The sequence below is a fragment of the Macrotis lagotis genome, chromosome 1 (assembly GCF_037893015.1).
Source record: "Macrotis lagotis isolate mMagLag1 chromosome 1, bilby.v1.9.chrom.fasta, whole genome shotgun sequence".
Classification (NCBI taxonomy): Eukaryota; Metazoa; Chordata; class Mammalia; order Peramelemorphia; family Peramelidae; genus Macrotis; species Macrotis lagotis.
The window spans coordinates 880,554,479-880,578,424 of NC_133658.1; the positions used below are offsets into that span (position 1 = coordinate 880,554,479).

Sequence of the window (23,946 nt, forward strand, 5' to 3'; positions counted from 1 at the left end):
GATATAACTCTGATCCCAGAAGACATTACTTTCCAAAGGGAAAATTAGACTATGCATGAAAATGACTTCAGAATACAATGAAACAGATGTTTAAATTTAATTAATATAATAGAAAAAGAAATAAGATGTAACAAAAAGGAGTCAACTGACAGACAGGAAAATCTTCACAGGAGTTAAGGCAAGAAAGACCATGGATAGATGGAAACAATGAATTAAAACATCATAGGTGATGGGGAAGTAGTCAGTTCAGAGATAAGAATAGTTAATATAAAAAATAATTCCATCTTCACAGAACCCTGGTGGATCCTAGAAACTTAAATAGTAACCAAACTTTCAAGCTGTTATCTTAAGTCATTAGATTGAGGGTCTATTCTGGAAAGATAGCAAGACTGGTGGAATTAATTGAGAAATGGTTTTTTAAATGCTCTTTTGGGGCAGTACTCCAAATCTAAGTCTTCTGAGGCCAAGTGGTCATAAAAATGATAGCAGTGGAGCCTTCGCGTTTCAAAAGAAGTGTTCATTATTGGCAATTTATCCATGAGATTGCCACTGAAAAAGCTGCAGGAAGTATCAGTTATCATTAGTTATTGGTTCTTGAATAATCCTTGAAGATTAACCATAGAGGAAATCCTATTAATTTAAATACAGTGAAAGCCTTCAAGCAATCAATCTTAGATTTTATTAAATAACTCATGCAAATGGTCCCCATTTCAAAGAACATTTCAGGCACACAAATTTCCTTTAATGTTTAGTCTCCAGTGGTTGCTTTGGAGGAAAAAAAATTTTTTTTTACTACAGAGCAGAGCAGATGAACACTGAATATGGTGGCCATTTGGATTTCAATTTATTTATTTTTATTCTGCATAAAGTTAGTTATTTGATATCAGCTCTACCATGAGCATATGTGACTATATATATATGTTTATACAACATAAATATATAAAGTATAAATATATATAAACAAAAAGTATGAATTTGGTCTTTCAACAGCATAAAGGGACATCTTTGAATGGTATTATTTGATAGTTATTTCTAATATGTTCTATAATACATATTTATATATAGAGAAATACATATATGCTAGGAAAATACATATAGATGAACTAAGCATTCAATATTTTATTAATTGATAAATAAACATTATGCACACAGATCTTCAAAAGAACAGTTTTGCTAAAGAGATTTCTCCAGAGATACACTATTTCCATTTTCCAATTCCTTTTTTTCTGGCTGTTGGCAGGTTTTCTATGACTTTGGCAGTAGATAGAAAAATGTGGAAACAATCAAAACTGCTGTATGGGACACTGCTATACTGAAAACACATAAAACACAGTGAAAATAAGATATCAAATCACAGGCATTAGTTTCTAATAAATTAGACATATATTGCATTGTCAGTACTGATAAGATTTTCTTTTAATATCTTCCCAGGGAACCCAAACTTTAAAGAGTCAACTTTCCACCTTTCATATGAATAAAATTAAATTAAACAGCATTTCTCTACCATGAATGGTATTATGTAAGTTTATTACTTCCTTCATAAACTGCATATATGCTGATGTTTGAATTTCACTGAAGAATTTCAGAATGTATTCAGGCAATTATTTCTGACAATACAATAAAACCACATTAATTCAGAATCCACTAATTAAGCATCTCAATCTGGGAGAGTATCTATAAAGAGGATAATTCAGTCAAATTATGAATTAAATCTGACTGACCAAAGGGGAAAATTGCAAAATTACTTAAGAAAAAGTGTTTTTAATCATTCTCAAGCATTTTTGAAAGAACCTGATAATTTGAAATCATTTTTATCATTTCTGCAAGCAAATCTCAAGACATTTATTAACAACATAGAGTTTGATGAGTTTGAGTCACTATATTTAAACTTGAAAATAATACTCTATAATTAAGGCTTTATAAATTTGGTATGACACTCAAAAGTCAGTTAGTTATTAATTTGTTTAAAATGCCTTTTGGAGGTGATCTACTATAAAATAAGTTCACATGAAATTCAATATTCATCTAGTTCATTTCTTGCATACCTCTAACTCATAGATTATAACACTATTTCAGAATCACACAAATAAGATTCTCAACAACATGTGAAAACAATGACTTGAGTACAATATTAACAGTTGCTCAGCTGCCAGTGGGAGTGCTGTGAGCTTCATGGTTGTCACATGGTCTGTGTTTTCAATGAAGACAAAAACTGTAACATGAATAGACCCTTCATAATATCAAGAGTGTACATGCATAACTTTTTGAAGTTTAAAGACTGTAAGGTAGGTATGGCAGGTCTTGCCATCACCATTTTAGAGACTGAGATGAAAGGGCCTACCTAAGAAGACATGGCAAGTGAATATTAGGGCTTTTGTCCTTCCTCCATTTACCAATAGATAGACCCTCTTGTTCAACTTAATTCTACCCATTATGTGCAAAGTCTAGTTCCCCTTCTCAGCACTGACTTTTCTTGGCACAATTTTTGGCCCTGAAGAGGAGGTGCAGGAAGGACTCCTACATTCTTTAAGCAGAGGGACAGCAGTACATCCAAATGCAGTTTCCATTCTGAAGTCCCTGAAAATTTGTCTGGGCATTCACTGATCAGCACTATCCCATATCTTCATGTTTTCTTGAACTACCTTTCCCCTTCTAAGATGGAGATTTCCATTCTTTTTAGGGATAACCCAATTTAGTCCTGGGCAAAAATGGGCAATTTTGTATGGGAAAACCACCAATCCTAAAAATAAGTAAAATCTAGTTCCAAACAGAGGAGTTCCATTTACAGTAAATGCTGCCATATGAGGGGACTGAAGAGGAGGAAAGGGAATTAGCTCCTGGTTATTCTCCAACACATGGAATATACATTCAAGTTTGAAAGGAAATTTTGCAATGTTCTATATAATAAGGGGATCAGACTGAAAATCTTATATGCAAATCTCATAGAAGTGAAATTGGACCACAGGGAACATGTTAATTGGGCTTTGTCTTGAAATTTTTGGGGACGGAAACCACATTTCACTGCATTGGGAAGCAATTCCAGACATACAATGGCTAGGTTGGCTATTTAATTTTAGATTATGAAAGCCAAAATGATTTGTTTTTGGAGATGCAATTACATTTTCATTTGTCTTTTATATGACCAAAGATCAGATGTCTCTAAACACCAGAATTTTATCCACAAAGCTGCAAAAGCTTTAAAGTCAATGAGCTGATTTCTCAGTCCTTTGCTTTGGAAATTGTTGTTGTTGTTTTTTTTTTTTTTGCTATTTCCATGAAATCAGTTATCTTTTCACGCCAAAAATGGGAAGGGATAGACAGTCTCCTTTCTAGAAATGATGTTAATGTACCATGACCAAAAAAAGTAGGTTTTCTTTTCCTAACAGATAATCTGATAGAAAAATGAATCATAGCCTTTCAGAAATGGAAAGACTTTCCTCAAATATATGTGTGTGTGTGGTTTTTTCTCTCTCTCTCATTTTCTCAACAACTAGTCTGAGCTTTCCCTAAGTTATACTATAATAAGAATAGTACCATTTGGGGTTTTTGAGTGAAAGGGGGGGGGGTTACTTAAGAGATGAGGTAAATAGAAGGAAAATAGAAGGCCTCAAAATGAGATTTCTGGCACATAGATTCAAGAAGGAAGCTTCATCCAGAAAGCAAAGGAAAAGTTATTTATTTCAACAGAAACCCCATCAGTTTGGGTACCAAATTGAAGAATGAGATGTCATATGTTACATTCAAGATTGTCAATATGTTTTTGTTTGTAGAATCTTTCAAAGGTACAATAAGAAAAGAGAAAGTTGTCATTTTGGGACAGAAATCAGTTTCTCCCTCATACAACAATTTTGGGTCATTATCATATCTTGAAGTCTGACTTAAAAAATGAAAAACTATAGTGGTGGTTAGAAGTCACTCAAAGAGTTCCCTGAAGATACAATAAAACCTAATAAATTTAAGATCTACTAATCTGGAAATCATAGAAATTCTGATCAGGGTAGGGCTCAAATTGACCCTTGGATTTCTCTAAAGAAAAAAATTTTAATAAATTACTTTTTCTCACCCCATATTCAACCAAAGGTAGGGAGAACAATCCTCAAGGTTCCTGGGCCACCTCCAGACAGTTCATGAGAGAATAAAAATTCCTCCACAACAGGAGTAGTACAGCCCCTTCCATTACTGTTGGGATAGTGGTACCTAGCACCTTTTGGTGAAACTGGCATATTAGCCAATAGCAGTAGCTATACAACAACCTCTGGTATTATTGGATATATACTGCATAGAAAGGTAGATCTAGCCAAAGGCAATAGGCATGTTTATCAAAGGTCAATCCACTTGCCAAATTTTCCACCATTTCTGCTTCTACTTATAAATAAATGTCTTGGTGCTAATTCAGTTAAAAGCATGGCTAAACAGCTGCATCAAATTGATTTTACTCAATTTATAAAACACAGGTCATAAAAACAGACATTCATTTACTAAATTTTCTACCTATCCAACCTTATTTCTTTCAGGCTCTACAAATTTCTATAAGTATTAAAATATTTCTGGAGTGGATTGTGAAAAGTGTTAACATCACAAGTAAGAGAAAATTCAATTGAAAAATTCCTTTTAGTTCCATATTAACTAATCAGGGACAAAAAATTTCAAAATCTGAGAAAACCTTATTTTACCATATGATATCTTTCATAGTATTAACAAGACTCTTCAAAGAGCTCTTAGAACAACCAGAATTTACATCTGCATGTGCAAGGCAAGGGACCTGGGATTCCAGGACATTATCAGAATACTGATGTCTGTGTTCTTAAAACACTAATTTATCATGATCCTTCAAATTCTCCCATCCCCTCTTATCTTTCTAAAATAACTAGATAAGCTCCAACACTCCATGTCCCTGAGTTTTGCTAAATTAGTTTAAATATTTCGAGCACTTCCCATTCCTACTCCCCCTGCTCACTTGGGATCTTTAATAAAAAAGTAAAGAAATATTTTGGAGTCAATCTCTGGGTCCAGTCTCATAAATAATCTGTCACTTTCCTAAAATGTCTCACAACTTGAAGGTTCCAACAGATGGTTTTTAAAATAAATGAATACAAAAGGCACCAAAAACATCAATACATAACCCACAACCCTGTGCTCCCCCCTCCACAATGGCATCTTGCCATTGATCACCAAATGCCTGCTACTGGATCTTTGTATTCCTGATCCAGATACTTACTTATTGCATGACTATAGGCAAGTTGCTTAGTCTCTATCTGCCTCAGTCTCCTCAACTACAAGACAGGGATGATAAATACAATTACATCACAGGGTAAAGGGCTGACACAAATTAAAGCCTAGATACAGTTTATTTCTTCTCTTTCCTCTTGTGGTGCTTTTCACAATTAACCTGGGAGTCTATACCACACCAGGGTCCCAGGTTGTCTACAAAGAGAACTGAGGATATTTGTGAAGCCAAGGGCCCTAGGCTCAGACAGATTCCAAGGAGGGAGAATGGGTTTTTCCTTAGGTTTCCATGTGGCTCTGATGGCACCACAAACTGTGGCTCCCTCTCTATAATTTCCATAAACTTTCCTTGGGAACAGATTAATGTGGCTGAGGACACGTAGCGCAGAAGATGCAACCTGAGCCAGCAGAGCTGCGCCTTGGAACGGTTTCTGACTTGAGTTCCAAACCACACATATTTGAACAGTTAACAAATGCAACAGGGGGATATTGGTACACAACATCCAGGGCCAGTCCAAAGGCTCTGTTTGTCCTCCGCCCTCTTTTATCCTCCCTGCCCCCACCTGCTTTTCCCAAGAATAATTACACTGCTTGATTACATAGATGGGAATTTTAGAAAAAAGTAGAGGTGGGAGGATTTTCAAAATATATCCATGTACAAACAAGGCTAGGAGTCTGGATATATCTTAATCTACTAGAATTGAAGGGAGATTTTTTTTAAACCTATAAATAAAATCATTTTAAAATAAACAAAAATGAAGCCAATGTTTCTTGTAAAACAATTTTTCAGATGGATTACTGGAAGGAGTATCTTCAACAATTTTATGGTTTTCTCTGTGATCATCTGCTTAGAATGAGGACTATTTTAAACAAAATACTAAGATATGAGCTTTCATTTATATGAAATATAACAAAGGAAACAAGAAAGTCTGGTTCCAAATGTAGATTTGGAGGCAGAACTCTTGGACTCCAGTGTTCTACTGCTGGCTCTTGCCCTAGGTTTGGGTCAGCATTCGGTCAATATCTCACTTCTAATCCCCTCAAGTCATTTGCTAGTCCCTTTTGTCTAAACAGCCAAAGTAAATTTTTCATTAGTCATTGGGGAAAAGCCCTCAGTTACACCCCTGGATTTTGTTCACTTGACCAGGGCTGATGGAGATGGTTATAATTCACTTTCAAGAACCTGGAATTATTTATCCCTTGTGTAGAAACTGGTGTGTCTCTGGTAAGATAACAATGCCATCATAACTCAAATGTGGAGGGAGTGAAACAATTCTGCAATTATTTAAGAAAAGAATGACCTCCGTTGGCAAAAAAAAAAAAAGTGACTGTTTTCCTTGATGTGATCTAACAATGAGAACAATTCCACTTTTAAATGCTAAGGCAAAATGGACTGGGAAAAAGTCTGTAGTGGGAATTATTATCCCTTTATTCTTCACAAAAAAGAAACTTACCCTCTGCTATGCCTCCAATCATTATCTTATTATCAGGCAGTTAGGAAATGGCAGTGACAGTTCTTTACTAAGATGCTAGATTTTGCAACAGAATTTCAGATGGTATGGGAATTCAGACTGGTTATAGAATTAGAACATTAACCTCATTAACTAAGGTTAATCTAATTCTATTTCAAGTGGTCTAATATCTTTAAGTAACTCTATTATAGATATTTCAGATGAAGCTAAAGTCCAGAGATCTTCACTTTCTTACTGTAGCTACATAAAGATTTCTAAGACCCCAATGAAATTCTTCAGTGATATGAGCTTCAGGTAGCTTTATCTGGTGTGATGATGAACATTATGTGAAGGTTTATGGAGTCTTCATTTTGCACAAGGATGGTACATGTGCCATTTTCCACTCATATTCCAATCTCTGATTTATGTATAAGAGGCACTCCTGAGCTAAATGACTCAATATTGGCTCTATTATCTCTAGAATACTTTCTATAATCCCAAACTAAAGATTATTCATGCCTCTGGAAAAAGGGCACTAAGTTACCATGCAGCAATCCTTCAGATATGAAGCCTGCAAACTGCTATTATGGGCTTAATTACGAAATTGCAGTTTGTATTTTAGCTTTAAGGTTTCCACTCAATTGCTAACTGATTTGCAATAAACTTAGGTGCTATGTGCCTCCTCATCCTCATCTGTAATCTGTGCTGTAATACTGAAACAGCAGGTTATAAGGAATGATCATCATGAACTGGCAAGTCATTCTCAAGTGTCACATCATCCTTAGTTCTATAGAAGCCAAGTAAGAGATGTGGAGACAGAGAGGCATCAAAGGTAGTTATGTTCAGTGAATCAAGGTTATCAATACACACCATGTACTATTATTAATAGTACTAACATAACATAAAAAATTAAAAAAACTTGAACATACTGTCATATTCTACAGTAGGATAACCAAAGGCAAGAAGACCTTGTTCCCTCATTTATCTTAGGGTCAGAAGTTCCAAGCTGGTAAGGACCTTGGGCCATCTTGTCCAACCTCATTATCTGGGGGGGGGGGGGGTTTGCAAGCTTCAGAGGTATGCCTTGAACCAAAAGCTGCTGATTCTAGTGCCAGTGATCCTTCCATTCCACCATGTTGCCTCTATGAGAAAAACAACTAAGAGGCTATCTAGGCTAACAGGAGTTAGACAGAAGTATCTCCTTTACCAAGACAACAAAGGGGTTTCTCATGCATCTGTACATATATAAATTCAAATGATTTTTTTTCAGACAATACTGCTAAAATACATAATTCAAAGTAATAAATAAAACCATTAATGGCATTGGAAACTTGGGAATTTAACAAGAACTCTGATTCTCCCAGTACTTTTCCTAATTTTCCTATTTCTACCAAAGACACAACCACTCACTTTGTAATCTCTGTGTTACTTTGGAGCACCCCAGGCATTTTACTCTTATTCAGTCTACCTATCAAACCAGTTGCTTACTCTTATTGATAATAATTCTTCAGTATCTCCTACATTTGTCTCTTCTCAACTCACATCATGATCATTCTAGTACAAGTGCTCATCATATCTTACCTGGACCATTTCAATAATCTCCTCATTGACCTTCCTTCTTTTAGTGTCCTTCCAAACCATTAACCATACATCTGCTATACTGATATTCCTAAAGTATCAGAACAACCATGTCAACCTTGTCTCCTTGGCTTCCCATGTCCTGAAAATCAAAACCACTCATCTCGTTCTGGTCTTTTTCTCTAGGCTGATTACACAGGACCCCCCCCCCCCCCAACCTTTTCCATACATGACATTTTATCTCCTGCCTTTATTCCTTTACATACACCTGGAATTCCCTTCCTCCCCACCTCTGTCTCTTTGGAACTTCTAGAACCTTTCAAGAAAACTTGAAGAGGTTTTTCCTGATTCTCCTAGAAATTAGGAGAACTCTCCCAATCACTGTGTATTTAATTTGTATGTGTCCCATATTCATTATCTGTGAAAATGCTATTTTTGTCCTTTCCTGAATAGAAGTTTTTCCAGATCAGGGACCATCTTACAAAAACTTGTTATTTCTGACACAGAACGAGGATTAACTTCATCTTATTGACTAAATGAATAACCTCTGAAATTCATTTATCAGTAGTCTTACTTTCAATGGCAAAGGCAAACCTCTCAGGTTTTGTGAGATGCAGGAATTGAAAAAGATGGGAGAAAATAGAATAAATGGTGAAGAAGTCAAAACCCAAACTGTTTGTAAATATTATACTCTTCCCAAAGATATACGTTAGTCCTATGACAGTGGAGAGGTGGTTTGTTACAAAGAAATAACCATCAAAGCTTATTAGTTTAGTTTTCTTATTTTCATTGAGGGTTCTTTCAAAAATAAATGCAATATCCACTCTTTATTCTTGAAGATAGTCTAGAAATGACAAAGAATGGGTCAGTAATTAAGGATAACTCCTCACTCACTTTTTAAAAAGTTAGTAGTCTTTTCCGACTCTCCTGAAATGTTTCCTCTTGGAGCTATCTTGGAGACAAATCTCTGAGTTTACAAACAGGTCCCTCAGAAAGTTTCCTCCACATGTATGTGGGGGCTTTCTTGACTTCATTATCTCATCATTTCTACTTCTCCCATAAGGTACATGAACTACTGGGTGAATAAAAATTAAATGCTATAGTGCAAAGGTCACTGAGAAGAGATTACTGCAAGAATCTTTGCAGGGCTGTTTCATTTCATTCATATTTGTTGCTCTTCTTTTAATTTCATTTATAAATGCTTTGGTTAAGTCTCACATCAAACTTTTTATAGGTTCCTTTTCTCTTCTGTTCCTTTGACTGTTTTGCATGTATTCTTCTGTCATCTTTCTCTGAACTGTTTAGTAAATGGTCTTGTACTCTAACCCAGTATTGTTTTGGGCTGCCATGTCTCTCTGCATGGTGATATGAGCTAGAGCAAATATCCTGCTAAAAGGTGGTTTGTTGACTTTTTTTTTTTTTAGGTATTTTTGCAAGGCAAATGAGGTTAAGTGGCTTGCCCAAGGCCACACAGCTAGGAAATTAAGTGTCTGATGTCGGATTTGAACTCAGGAACTGACTCCAGGGCCGGTGCTCTATCCATTGCGCCACCTAGCCACCTCTTGTTGACTTTTTTTAAAAAGCATTTAATAAGGTAAAGAACAACACAATCTTAAAGGATTTCTGAAGGTGTTTCCCAAATATATACTGATCATTCACAATTTTCTATAGAGATAATTGTTCACTGATCTTTTGAATATCAACATCAAACAAAACATCAAACAGGGAGACATGTTCAGCAAAGAGGTTGTTCAGTATCATAGGATTTTGCAGAGAGGACAAATGGAAAAGGGATCCCCCCAAACTGATGACATATTCTAAGTATTTATGCTTATGGAGGGCATGATTTTGATTACAACAAGTTATAGAACAACATAAGGCCTATTCAATGAAAATCATGGGTAGTCAAAAGAAATTAGATTAGTAATCCATTTAAAAAACCAAACTGATGAATAAAATTACAAGACTATGGCATATAATTAAATGGGGAGTCCAATAATACAGAGATCTTAGGCAAAAAGACAATAAAGCTGGGTCCAGACCAAAATGGGAATCTCAGAGTCACAGAACTAGAAGGGAAGAGAAATGCCATAGTCCAAATGATATCAGAACAAGAACACATCACCATATCCTCATTTACATCTTTTCCTCTTTAGAAGGAGAGAGCCATTCAACTTTGGATAGATCTCAGTAGCTGGGAAGTCTTCCTTTATGGAGCAAGCCTCAATGAATTTCTTTGCCACTTCCTATTTCAGAGGCTTCTGGAGCTAAACAGAAATTCAATCCCTCTTCATATGCTTGGATTATTTTCTCAGCTGGAGGAGGACCAAAAATGATCCCAGTTTTTAGACCCCAAATTTTTCAAAAAAGGGTGTATCTAATATATATGGGGAAATATGATATTCATCATCTATTATCACTATCTCATCAATTCCAGGTAACTGTGCTTTTCCTTCTTTGATCTTCTTTCCTCTAATATAGCTGAAAAAAAACTTTCTAGTATCAGTTCTTTCTGAACTTGATCCCTCCAGTTAATCGAATATCACTGTCTTTTACTCTTTACTCATTATGTGTCCTTACTTCGATCCTCCTCCACAAGTGTGACTTACAACTTGAGCATGGGAAAGACAAGAGCTATTTCCTACCATATGGTGACAGCCAACAAGTATTTACCAAGTTTATTATGTGCCAGACTCATATGTATGCTAGGGACACCAAAAAATGATGGGAGAAACATTGTACTCTTAAGGAACTCACATACTAATCAAGAAGTCATCATGAAACAACTATGTACTCAGAAGATGTGTACAGGATAATCTATAATCTCAAAGGGAAGTCACTAGATTTCAAGGGATCAAGAAAAGTTTTCTTGAAGAAGGTGAAGTTTTAGCTGAGAATGGAAGGAAGCTAAAGAGGAAGAGAGTTGAAGGTCAGGAGGGGACAATATTCCAGTTCTAGAAAATAACCAGTGAAAATGCATTGAGGATCTTGTGCGAAGAATAGAAGGTGGTTAGTGTCACTGGACTGTAGACTACGTGGAGAAAAGTCAAGTGCTAGAAGACCAGAAAGACAGAGTGGGAGGCAGCTTATAAAAGGCTTTAAAAATCCAAACAGGGAATTTTACATTTAATCTCGTAAGTAGTAAGAAGCCAAGATGGGGGAGAGACTTGAGGCAGGCAGATTCTGGTCACTACTGTAAATACTTCAGGTGGGAGGTGATAAAGATCTTTGCACGAAGGGGCCTTATGGAAGGAATGCTGAAAGGGGAGAACTGACAAGCCTTGGAAACAGAGAACAAAGAATGAGAATCAAAAGATGACACCTACATTGAGAGTGTGAACTAGTTACATGGAGACACACTCAACAGTAACAGGATCTGGAGTGGAAGAACTTTAATTTTCTTTTTTATCATTCTTCAGTCTATAGTCAGTCTTTCCAAAGTTTTTCTGAAATCATCCTGCTTGTCATTTTTATAGCACAATAATGTTTCATCACAACATTTACCACAACTTATTCCTCAACTGATAAGCATCCCCTCAGTTTCCAGTTCTTGTTTTTCTTTGTTTGTTTGTTTGTTTTTTTAGGTTTTTGCAAGGCAATGAGATTAAGTGATTTGCCCAAAATAAACAATTATTAAGTGTCTGAGGCTGGATTTGAACTCAGATCCTCCTGACTCCAGGGCTGGTGCTCTATTCACTTAGCCACCTAGCTGCCCCATCAATATTTTTGTACAAATAGATCTTTCCCCTTTTAAAAAGAAATCTTTTTTGGATACAGATTTAGCAAGAGTCTTAGTGCATCAAAGGGGATGCACAGTTTTATAGTCCTTTAGGCATAGTGGAAGGAAGAGCTTCTTGTTTAAGTACACTAGCTAGATAACTAAAATTCACCATCATTATTGCATCAAGCCTTTGTGGGATCTAGTTTTTAAATTCCTCATCTCTTTCTTCTGTCATTTCTGTTTTTTATAATAAAATAATAACAATAAAATGATATGTTGAAAGTTCTGCTGAAATAAAATCTGCATACCTACATGAATGACATCACACATCTTTTAAGTACTGAAATACACATATTTTACACCTGCCCAAATTTCCACAATTCAGTTAAGCATCTTGGAGAGTTCATTTAAAACCAATAATATTATCATGACAGTCTTCCAAAAAAAATATTTATCCAACCAAATAACAGGAAATCCATGCTTGGCTTCAGTGGATTTAGACTATGATTATAACATAGTTCTTTGATTTCCTAAATAGTTCTTTGATTTCAAGCCCTAAACCAGCAGCTATGGCAAAGGAAGAGAAGGTGAAGCTTGATGAAATAGGTTGTTAAAAAAGGAGTGCTCTGTTAGCACCTGGGTTCGATGTGATTTAGGATATACAAGCTCAAATCAGTGGATGTGTTCCTTGCACATCCACATTAGTCCTTATCCTTCCTTTGTCTACACCTCAAAGTACTGGAGATGATGGGGCCAAAGGGCAAAGACAACTTCACACTATCACATGAGCCCCAAAAGTCTGATTTAAGAAGCAGCAGGGCTGCAAAGATCAAAAAGAACACTTTCTGGGGGTTTATAGGAGCTTAGGAGATATAGCATAGAGTAAATATGAGAAAAGCTGAGGAAGGGAAAGGCACAGACATGAAGGAGATGGTGAAACCACCTCAATGGTGCTCAATGGCCAGCAGCATCAAGCAGCAAGCCTACAGGAAGGAATATAAGGCCATGGGGGAAGAACAAGGTCTACAGCTTGATACCATTAGATCCCAGGCATGATGACCCAGAGGGGTTTTTTCAAGGATGTTCCCTTTCTTATGCATGCCTCCCATCTCTTCAGGAAAACTCCTCTAGCTCAGGATAGCTGCAATAATCTATGCTCCATGATTTATTTAAGGTTGACCAGAAAAAAGACCAGTTTTAGTTATAAATTAAATGTAAGTAAAAAGGAAGGCAGAGGACTAAACACATCAGGATAGACTGTAAGGAGAAGAAGCAGAGCTCAGTTAGAAACAGCGGAAGGTCCCTATGAGTCCCCATGCTTACTGACCTGGGGCCACTGAGTGTTGCTGTGTCTCGAACCGCCTGGGCTGTTTCTGATGCAAAATCGAGGGCACCAGCTACTGGCTTGGTCACTGTGCCAACCAGTCCTTTTCCAAGACCGGATATGAAGCCACTGACTCCTCCTTCGGTCTTCACACCTTCAACTGTTGAGGTTATTACACTGGTCAATCCACCAATGATACCTGGGGAGGGAAAAAAAAACTTGTTATAATCAGACTAATGTTTTTCTACCAAAAGTATAATCAATTCCCTCTGCTCAATGTCTTCTAGGCATATACTACTTCTAAGGTTTAATATTCTATTTCATTCAATGGTTATTATAGTAACTCAAATGAAGTGTTTGCTTTCTTTGAATGAATACTGACATTAATTATTTTTTCAAGTTTTTTTCACATACACAAAGGCAATCAAAAACAAGTATCATGTTTGATAAGAGGTCTGAAACATCCCAATGGATACTATCTTAGCTCATAATCCTAAGGCAATTATATCCTAGGCAAGTTAAAAGTGTAGTTTGAAAAATCTCATAGCATTTTATTAATATATAATACTGTATTTATATACTACCTACAAAACAATCAAGAGTCATTTAATCTGTAGAGCATTGTCTAGGAACGAAACAGACTAATCCAAGATGGGTAATGAGTGACCTTAACCAAGAGTGAGAGTAGATTAAGTTTTGGGTCATAGTGGACCCAAATGGAGTATGACTCACTAATGAAACTATCTTGTTTAAAAAAAAAAAGGTAAAGTTATGGAATTAATTCTGTTTAGTTCTTGGTTTTGTGGCTTAAGCACTTGTAAAAGATTCATGGAAGAAGAGCTACATTGATCAAAGGGTTCAAAATCTTAAACCTTAAAAGAAGGAATGAGAGTAATTTAATAACATTCTTCAAAGTTTGGTAGATAATACAAAAGATGTGGAGGCAGGAAGACCTGGGTTTAAATGCTGCTTCAGATTTTTAGTGGCTGTGTGACCTTGGACAGGTCACTTAATCTCCCTGTGTCTCCATTTCTTCATCCATAAAATTATTGACTTGACAGATTCCAAGTCCCTGCCAGCTCTAAATTTATAATTCTATGACCCTGTGAACACAATGATATCCTGGGGCTCAAAAAGCAAAACACTAAAAGGAAATTGAAAAGAAAAAAGTTAGAGTAGGCTAAGTGATCTGATGAGCTCTCTATTGATGCCTTGAATAAGGAATAAAGGGAGGCACTTTGTCAGATATAGATTAGATTCACCGGGGTAAATTCATAAAAATCAAACAAGAGCTACAAGAGTCACTGAAAAGGGACAAAGTGGGGTAGCTAGGTGGCACAGTGGATAGAGCACTGACCCTCAAGTCAGGAGGACCTGAGTTCAAATCCAGCCTGAGACCTTAATAATTCCTAGCTATGTGACCTTGGGGGAGGGCGGGCAAGTCACTTAACCCCATTGCCTGGCAAAAACAAGAAAAAAAAGGGACAAAGGATTCATTGGAAATGAATGCAAGGGGTGGTTAGGTGGCCTCAGACACTTAATAATGACCTAGCTGTGTGGCCTTGGGCAAGCCACTTAACCCCAAATGCCTTGCAAAAAAAAAAAAAAAAAGGAAATGAATCCAAGTCTAAAAGGTACACATTACCAGGTCTCAGAGTGTGACCTGAATGAACACGGCAAAGCAGTAGAGGCCTTAGAGAAGACAGCCCAAGCCACTTGATGACAGAGAACTGTGAAGGAGGGAGACAGTCTGGCAAGACTTTTCAAGAGGCCAGGAGATGCTCCAGTAACAGGATGTTTACCTTTGGATGCCTAGTGGGAGGAAGCTCTTTAGGGTCTTCAGTTGCTCTAGTGAGATAAGCTGAGAAATTCATTTCTTGCTATAGGGAATTCTTAGCAACTTAGAAAACTTCCCTTTGGATTCTTGGTTCATTTTATGTAATTAGGCAACATTTCTAACTGTTACTGGCAAAAGCAAAAGGCAAGATAGGACCTCCACAAGAAGGTGGGATCAGTCAGTGAACAAGAACAAGGCTAAATGTTGTGGCTACAAGTACAAAGCCTTCAAAAACCTTATATCCCAATGGGGGAGACCAAGTCATTACAATAAGTATCTTTAGAATTCATACAGATTAGAATGGCACATGGGGCCATTTGACTGGTGATCTACCAGTAGTGAGAGGCTGGGAGGAAGAAAGTGACACTAAAGCTGAGTCTCAAAAGGGAGAATGAGGAAGGGCTCCAGGCATAGGAGACAGTGTAAAGACACAGGCAGGACTGGAGGGTTGAGAGTGGGGAACGAGTGAGTCAGGATGACCCAAGTGTAAAGTGAGAAAATAGAAGGTCAGTGGAACAAGACTGGAAAGGCAGGAAAGGAGCAGTTTAAATGTGATCTAAGAGACAACAATTGATATCCACTGGAGTTCTGAGCAGGGGAACTGGCATGATCAGAACAAATCTGAAAATCAACTTGAGGTCAGGAGTTCAAACAGGAGGTTGCTGCAGTAGTCTAGGAGAAAGGTGAGCAGAATCTGAACTGGATAGTGACTGCATGGAAGCAAAGTAGGGAAATAAGTTCTGTTTTGGTCATGATAAATTAAAGATCCTGCAGGATAGGCAGCTAGGTGGCACAGTGGAGAGAGTGCCATGCCTTGAGTTCAAATTCAGCCTCAAACACAAAAGCTATGTGACTGTGTGGCCCAGCTTTTCATCTGTAATATGAGCTGGAGAAGGAAATGACAAACCACTTCAGTGTCTCTGCCAAGAAAACACCCAAGTCACACAACTCAAGAACAGGAAAGCTTCAGTTAGCAGTTCATGATGAGGGTCTGGGGTTCAGCTGGCAGATAAGGGCTAGATCTAGCAGTCATAGTCATCGAAATTCTCATGATAAGATCATTAAGAGAGAGTAGGTACAGAATCGGGAGCAGGACAAAGAATCAGAGTATATTCTTCATGGGCATGACATGAATGAAGTTCCAGCAAAAGGAGACCGAGAAGAAATGGTCAGACAAGTAAAAGGAAAAACAGGAGAGAGTAGTGTCACAAAAAGCCAGAGAAGAGAGAATATCCAGAAGCTAAAACAGTCGACAGTCTCATAGTTAAGAGATCCAATGACTGACTGGGAGATCACTGGTAACTTCAGAGAAGTTTAAGTTGAGTGATAAAGTCAGAAGTCAGATCATTGGGAATAGAGAAGGGAATGAGAAGAAGCGAAGTGGAAGCATTGACTATAAATGCCTTTTGTAAAGAGTTTGGCTGAGAGAGGAAAGAAAGCTTAGGAAAACAGCAGAAATGGTATGATCTGCTGAGGGGGTTTTTTATATTTTTTTTTAGGTTTTTTTAAGGCAAATGGGGTTAAGTGGCTTGCCCAAGGCCACACAGCTAGGTCATTATTAAGTGTCTGAGACGGGATTTGAACCCAGGTAATCCTGACTCCAGGGCTGGTGCTTTAAACACTTCGCCACCTAGCCACCCCTGCTGGTTTTTTTTTTTTTTTTTTTTTTAAGGATGGAGAAAGCTTAGGCCTGTTTGTAGGTAGCAGTGTTTAGTTACTAGGTTTCAAGTGCTGGGGACCCAAAGGAACCAATACACATGGAGAGAGAGAAGATCTAAGGATCTAAAATAAAAGCCAGGAGGCAGAGCATCAATGCTAATACTGATTTTATGATTGTAAAACTACCTAATTGGAGATTGAGAAGGGATCAAGAGCACATCCAACTTTCAGGAAGGTAAATGTCCAAAATTATTTAAGTCAGCTAGAAGATCTTCAGGAATTAGAAGCTCCAAATTTCCTGCAGAAGTCTATTCCAGTGTCTTCATCCTGAATGGATTTCTTTCGAGAATATTTCAATTTAAACCAATTTTCTTTTCCTGCTTTACTCTGGATATAAAGAATAATTGCTCAGCATTATCTTCATGGGGCAATGGAGCAGCATCAGGCCTGGAGTCAGGAAGACTCCAGAATGAGTTCAAAAATAGCCTCAGACACTCACTAATTTGTCTCAGTTTCTTTGTCTGTAAAATGTGCTGGAGAAGGAAATGGCAAATCACTCCAGTATCTATGCCAAGAAAGTCCCAAATGGGTCATGGTTGAAAATGACTGAACAACAAAAAATCTTTTCACAAGTGAATAATTAATAGATTCCCCATTTTCCCTAAGATGAATTCCTATCCCTCTCTACCTTCCTTAAATATTGCAAAGACAGGCAATATGGCATAGTAAAAGCATCATTGCTCTTGAATTTAGGAGCTGTGTTATCATGGGCAACTAATTTACCCTCCCTGGTCCTCAAGTTTCTCATATGTAAAGTGGGGAGAATAATAGAAATATTATCTAAGAGCAATTATGAAGGCAGCACTTTGCAAACTTCAAAGTTCTATATAAAGATGATCTTTATAAATATTACAACATAAAGTAAAGCATTTTGGGCTCTTCCAAGGAGAGGTGACACACTGATCTAATGTATAACTATTTTGATTAACCAAAGATTGATCAAATCCTAAGCCAGTACAAAGTTTATTTTCAGGGTGACTTCCTGATATTTGGGGGAGCACAAAATCATTTTAAATATAATTAAGAAAGTAAATCCACTGCAACTTACCCTTTTGGCCCTACTCCTAATCCTAAAAATAGTATGCTATAAACCCCAAGGAAATCATTTGAAATTATACATGCCTCTTTCTGTTCCTTTCCTAAGTTTACCCCTACCCATTATTAGCACAAATGAGAACTGAATGTACTTAACATGCTTCCTAATAATATCATATTATTTTTAAAAATGTAGAATTGTCTAAAAAAATTCACCACTAAAATGGATACCTAAATTGACACAGCTATAAAGCTATAGAGTTAGATGTACTGGAAAATAGCACTAGTTTTCAAGTCAGAATCCTCAGTTTGGAAACTAATCTGAAGGACTTTGACAATTTCACTGCCTTAATATGCTAGGTTCAGATTATTTGGGGGGGGGGGGGATCAATTTATTAAATTCCATGAAATTGGGAAGTGACAGTCAAAGGAGAGGAAAAGACCTGCACATCTTAGAAGTAAATTGAGCTTTGTCATCCTCTGTCATATTTCCATTTCAAAAAAGGGGAAAAAATAAAGTGACTTAAAAGTTGACAGATCTAGGGGTGCAGTGGATAGAGCACTGGCCCTGGAGTCAGGAGGACCTGAGTTCAGATTCCCACCTCAGACACTTAATAATTACCTAACTGTATGACCTTGGGTAGGTCACTTAACTCCACTGCCTTGCAAAAAAACCCCAAAAGTTGTCAGATCTATCAAAATACTGAACCAAGATTCCTACAGACTTTCTTCTTTCTATGCTAGAGAAAACTCAAGAATTTAAACATGAACAGTTTGTTTTTATTTTTCCATCAAGGCTCCACAGAAATGGCAAAACAATCATCATGCTGTTGCTTGAGTTTTCTTCCTTACCATGAGCCAGGCCATGTATGCCAGCTACAAGATGTTCTCCACTCGTTGCTGCATGGTATCGAATATACTCTCGCTCCGTTTGGTGGCGGTTATCCATAGTCTTTCCCAAGCCATCTGATAAAGTCCCAGCAAACTGCAATGAATCAAACATAATGAATGAGTGGAAATTAATTTTGAACTGAAAATTATTTTCATGGGTACTGTTCATTGTTTCCAAATAGCATTCATTAAATGTTGCTCATTTAATGGGTTCATTAGAAGATCTTGGTGACTCTACCAAGTTCAAAATCTCAAAGAAGGAATTCTAATTTCCCAAGTAAGCACTGATCCTAGTAGTTCCATTTCATCTATATGAAAACTGAAGCAAACTTGGAAGTTAATGAGCTAGGTCACTGTGGAAAGAAAGAAAGAACTGAACCAACTACTTCAAGTATGATATAATATCCTCCACCACAAATCATGGGGAAATTTTATATAATCAGGTACATTTTTATCAGAGACACTTTCTCGATCATCAAGGCAAACCTATGTTTTGTCATGGGACACTCCAAGTGTTTAAGGTGATAGTTAATAAACTACAGAGTACTTATCACCATCATTCAAGAATAAAAACAGAAGAGACTAAATATGTAATTAACTTTCTTCTGAAGGATCTACCAAAACAAGTGGTAAGTGCCAATGACCCAAGACTAACCTTCCAAAAAACTCACAGGAATGTTATTTAGATACAAAGTTCAGAGGAAAGTTCTAAGAACAAATATTCCTATCTTCAAACCAGGTATATTTGTGGGGTTGGGGGAGGGGAGGTGAGAAAGTGAGGTAATGGCACAGAGGAGAAAAGAAATTGTTTGATTTGGAATCTTGCACTGAAGACAATCAGTCATGAAAATCTTGAATGTGAGAAAAAGGAAAGTCTGGGCAAACCGAAGAAGTGTAAGAAAAAGACAAGGGGGCATGGTCATGACCAAAATTTGGAATGAGGTGGACAATAAGACTTTGTAATTGGCATCAAGGCTTAGACAAGGGCAATAATGATCTATCTTTCTGAAGTTGCCATTTCCTAGCACTGTGTGTTTGCTTTATACCTTCAAAAATTTTCTATTTTTAAAAATTAAATAGCATTAATTTATAGAATATGGGATTTTGATGCTCTTATTTTTAACAATATGATATTACTCAAGAGATCAGAATTTAGATCACTGCATCATTTGCCCATATTATTGTCCAATAAGAGCTACAATGCTTCTGAACAATTTCTATGAGATTTTTTTTTTTTAGGTTTTTGCAAGGCAATGCGGTTAAGTGGCTTGCCCAAGGCCACAGAGCTAGGTAATTATTAAGTGTCTGAGACCTGATTTGAACCCAGGTACTCCTGACTCCAGGGCCAGTGCTTTATTCACTGTGCCACCTAGCCACCCCTCTATGAGATATTTTTATGTATTCTCAGTAGGAAATACCTAGAACTGAAAGTAAATAGTTACTTTCCTAGCAGAGAAACACTTCAGCTTTCCTAAAGGAGAGATGGTACATCTTGGAAATGTCAGCCCCTCTATGTATGTCCCATCCTGTCTACTCTAGAAGCTTAAGCCTTCATTTATCACCTCTCTTCCAAATCTTAACCTCTCTTTGTCTACCTGCTCCTGTGGCATTGGCTATAAATAAATATATTCACATTTTCCTCATTCACTTGACCTGTTATCCTATATTTCTTTGTTCTTTTCATAGACTTTTTTTTATAGGTTTTTTTTTCAAGGCAAAGGGGGTTAAGTAGCTTGCCCAAGGCCACACAGCTAGGTAATTATTAAGTGTCTGAGACCGGATTTGAACCCAGGTACTCCTGACTCCAGGGCCAGTGCTTTATCCACTATGCCACCTAGCCACCCCTTTTTTCATAGACTCTTTAAAAAAATCATCAATGCTCACCACCTTCAATTTCCCCCTTACAGTCACTGATATAATTTGCATCCTTATCACTCAACTGAAACCACTGTCTCCGTAGACATGACCAAGACTATTAACTGGCAAATCAGATGATCTTTTCTCTGTCCTGATCCTTCTCAACTTCTTATCAGTTACTGAAACTACTGACTTGTTCTCCTTGGATTGTCATGATGTTGCTTCCTCCTGTTTGTCCTCCTACTCATTTAGATACCCATTTTCAGTGTGGTTTTGCAGATCACTATCTGTATCCCCCTATTGGGCCCACCCACTGGCCTTCCTTCCCCTCTCCCTCTTTCCTTTTCTTGTTACTTATGAGCCTCTGTGGGTTCCACTCTTACTTCTATGAAGATTTCCAAATCTGGATGCTCAGTCTCAGTCTCCCTCCTGAAATTTAGACCTGTACCACTAATTGCCTATTTGACATCTCTAATTGGATATTTCACAGATGGGACAAATTCAATATGTCCAAAGCAAAATTCAATATCTTTCTCCTCAATCTTCCCAATGCCTTCATTATCCCATCTCTCTTGAGGGTATTACAATCAGGATAGACACTTTGGAGGCTCCTTCAGCATTTTGCTACCGTAGTCCTCAGGAACAACCAGGTACTACTGATTCCACCACTCCAACACTCATGCCCCTTGTTCTCCATTCACAAGGCCACCTTCTTAGTTCTGTGTCATCATCTTTCACCTCAAATGTATAATAGAGATACTAACAGCCTTCCCTTATTGGGTCACTGTAGGATCAAATGAGATCATACTGTAAAATGCTGCTCAGTATCCAGTACTTAGCAAGTGATATATAAATGTCCATTGTTGTGATTGTTGTTGTTGCCTTCCGAACTATATACCCTGATATCAACCAGGAGTGAATGATTCTCTTTCCACAGACTTTTCAGTTCTTTCATATTTTCTCAAGACTCACTCTTCTAGCTGCTATTCTTTAGATAAGCTATTGAAGTTAAATCCTTTCTACTGATTTCTGGCAACTGAATAGAATGAATTTAACAATCCCATCACACTTTTTCTTTCCTTAAAAAGTTTTTTAAAAGGAGCACATAAGATAATCTGGGCACTTTGCCCAAAACATCTCTACACCCCACACCCCCATTTCCATAAAACAGGTTTCAGGTCCAAAGCTTTTGTGTGAGCTGAGGCCAAAAGATTCATGGCTAGCTTGTTCTCCAATGACAGACACAGAACTCCCTCCTTAGTAAAAGACTGAGATTCTTAGATCACAAAGCTTTGTGCTGACCCCTGGGGGATCAACAAGATGAGAAAAAAAGTACTAGCTAATCTTTAGAGTTAACTTTCCTAAGGACCTCTATCTGACTTCTTATTTCTGTACTAACCAAAAAAATGATAATGCAACCTAATTGGGCTTCCCATGACCTAATTTATATGACAAAAATCAAATACAAATAGATAATTATATGAGCTCATCACTAAAGTCTTTGCCCATTAAAAGTATAGGCTCTCAACAGTGCCAGAAACTTGGTAGACGTGACTACTACTGGACACAGCCCAGAGTTCAAATCCCTTGGCAATCTGAGTTTTCATGAAGTTGAAATTCTCTGATATAAAGGTTGCAGGATTTTTTTGGGTGAGGCAGTACTATTACAAATGGAATATAAAGAGAGAGCAAAATGATGAAATTCTCAAGTTCCAGATTCTCTAGGGGTCTTATGGAGAAGGAGAGCCAGATGCCAAAGCAGATTTCAAATGCTCTCCCTATATCATGGACTCTTCCTCTCAAACCCACCAAAGCCTGATGAAACCATCCTGCAGAAATGCTGGTGCTGCTGGTCCCCAGGGTTAAACAGGTCAAGCTGGAGGGAAAGGAGGTATGTGTTGCCAGAGCAAAGCAATTCATTTTCTCCCACTAATATTGATGTATTACTGAGATTAAGGGAGAGTAGAAATGGTCAAGATCCACCCCAATGGATATAGTATCAGGTACTGATTCTGATGTTGTGAAATTGCAACTTTTTACTTTGATGAGAGGCAAAAAAAAAACCAAACAAACCCCAAAACTTGATGGTGAATTTTGGGGCATAGCCTGCCTTTAAAAATGGGTGCTTTTTTCTGAAATTCTTTACTGTCCAAATGTAGCATTTAATGCATGTTTAAACATGAAATAAATTTTCCCTCAAGAAATCAAATAACTCCCAAGTTAGAGTGAACATAATAAAAAAGAAAACAGATTTTTTTTTTTTTTTTTTTTAGTTTTTGCAAGGCAAGGGGGTTAAGTGGCTTGCCCAAGGCCACACAGCTAGGTAATTATTAAGTGCCTGAGGCCAGATCTGAACTCAGGTACTCCTGACTCCAAGGCCAGTGCTCTATCCACTACGCCACCTAGCCGCCCCAGAAAACAGAATTTCAAAGCAAAAATTCAGATACACATGAAGCAAATCATTGTGGTCCCTGGAACATAGCTATGAGACAAGAAGATATCAAAAAACTACTGAGAATGATGATGCTGTTGAGACTGTTAGTACATGGTAAAGCTGTGTAGTTAGTTGGTAGGTGTAGAGATGGTCTCAAAATCAGGAAGACTGGGGTAAGTCTAACCTTTAACATTCAATCACCGAACCTCTGTGTCCCAGGCAACTCCATTCCTTACCAGAAGTCCCTTAGACTGATGGAATCAGATTAATTTAAAAGTTTTATTCCTATTAACTCTAAGTGTGACCACAGGTAAATCACAGATCCTCTGGGACTCAGTTCCCTCTTTGCATAGAGAGGTATTGGATTTTGTATAACCTCTAAGGGCCCTTTGAGATCTGATGCCAGTTAAAACTATATTCGGATGGTGGTTTGCAAGGCACTAAAGCATGATTACATCTTGTCTATGCCCTCACTAGATCCTCCCAATAGGGAGGTAGTTCAGGAACAATCATCCCTATTTCCAAAAAGGGAAGTGGAGGGCTTGAGTGACTTGTCCAGTTTGACCTGCAGGCCAGAGCTTTTTCTACTTGACCACACTACCTAGCGATGACTAGAGTGGAACAAAATGATTCTCATCACAAGGGCTCACCTCTTCTATGGGAAAGAAAAAAGTGAACCAACACTTTTATCCAATGGCAAGATAAGAAAAGTAGCAACACACTCCACACTCCATGTACTCATCAGGACTGACTGTGGGTAAGGACAGATTGCAAAGTACCAAAGCCCAGTCTATTATTAACATTCTCAGGGAAAGATACCTAATTCCATTTAGCAAATTTTATAGCAACATTTTAGCCACAAAATACTGACAA

At 37.4% G+C, this 23,946-nt stretch overlaps 1 protein-coding gene across 5 annotated transcripts in view; it reads right to left on the reverse strand.

Moving 5' to 3' along the window:
- VPS13D (vacuolar protein sorting 13 homolog D) overlaps nt 1-23,946 on the reverse strand; it is a 349,290-nt gene that overhangs the window by 64,278 nt on the left and 261,066 nt on the right. For all 5 annotated transcript variants that reach the window (XM_074218409.1, XM_074218411.1, XM_074218410.1 and 2 more), the window contains 2 exons: nt 18,744-18,876; nt 13,304-13,499 (listed from right to left, as the gene is read on the reverse strand). In XM_074218409.1, coding sequence (XP_074074510.1) covers nt 13,304-13,499; nt 18,744-18,876 — 329 coding nt within the window. The remainder of the gene's footprint in view (nt 1-13,303; nt 13,500-18,743; nt 18,877-23,946) is intronic.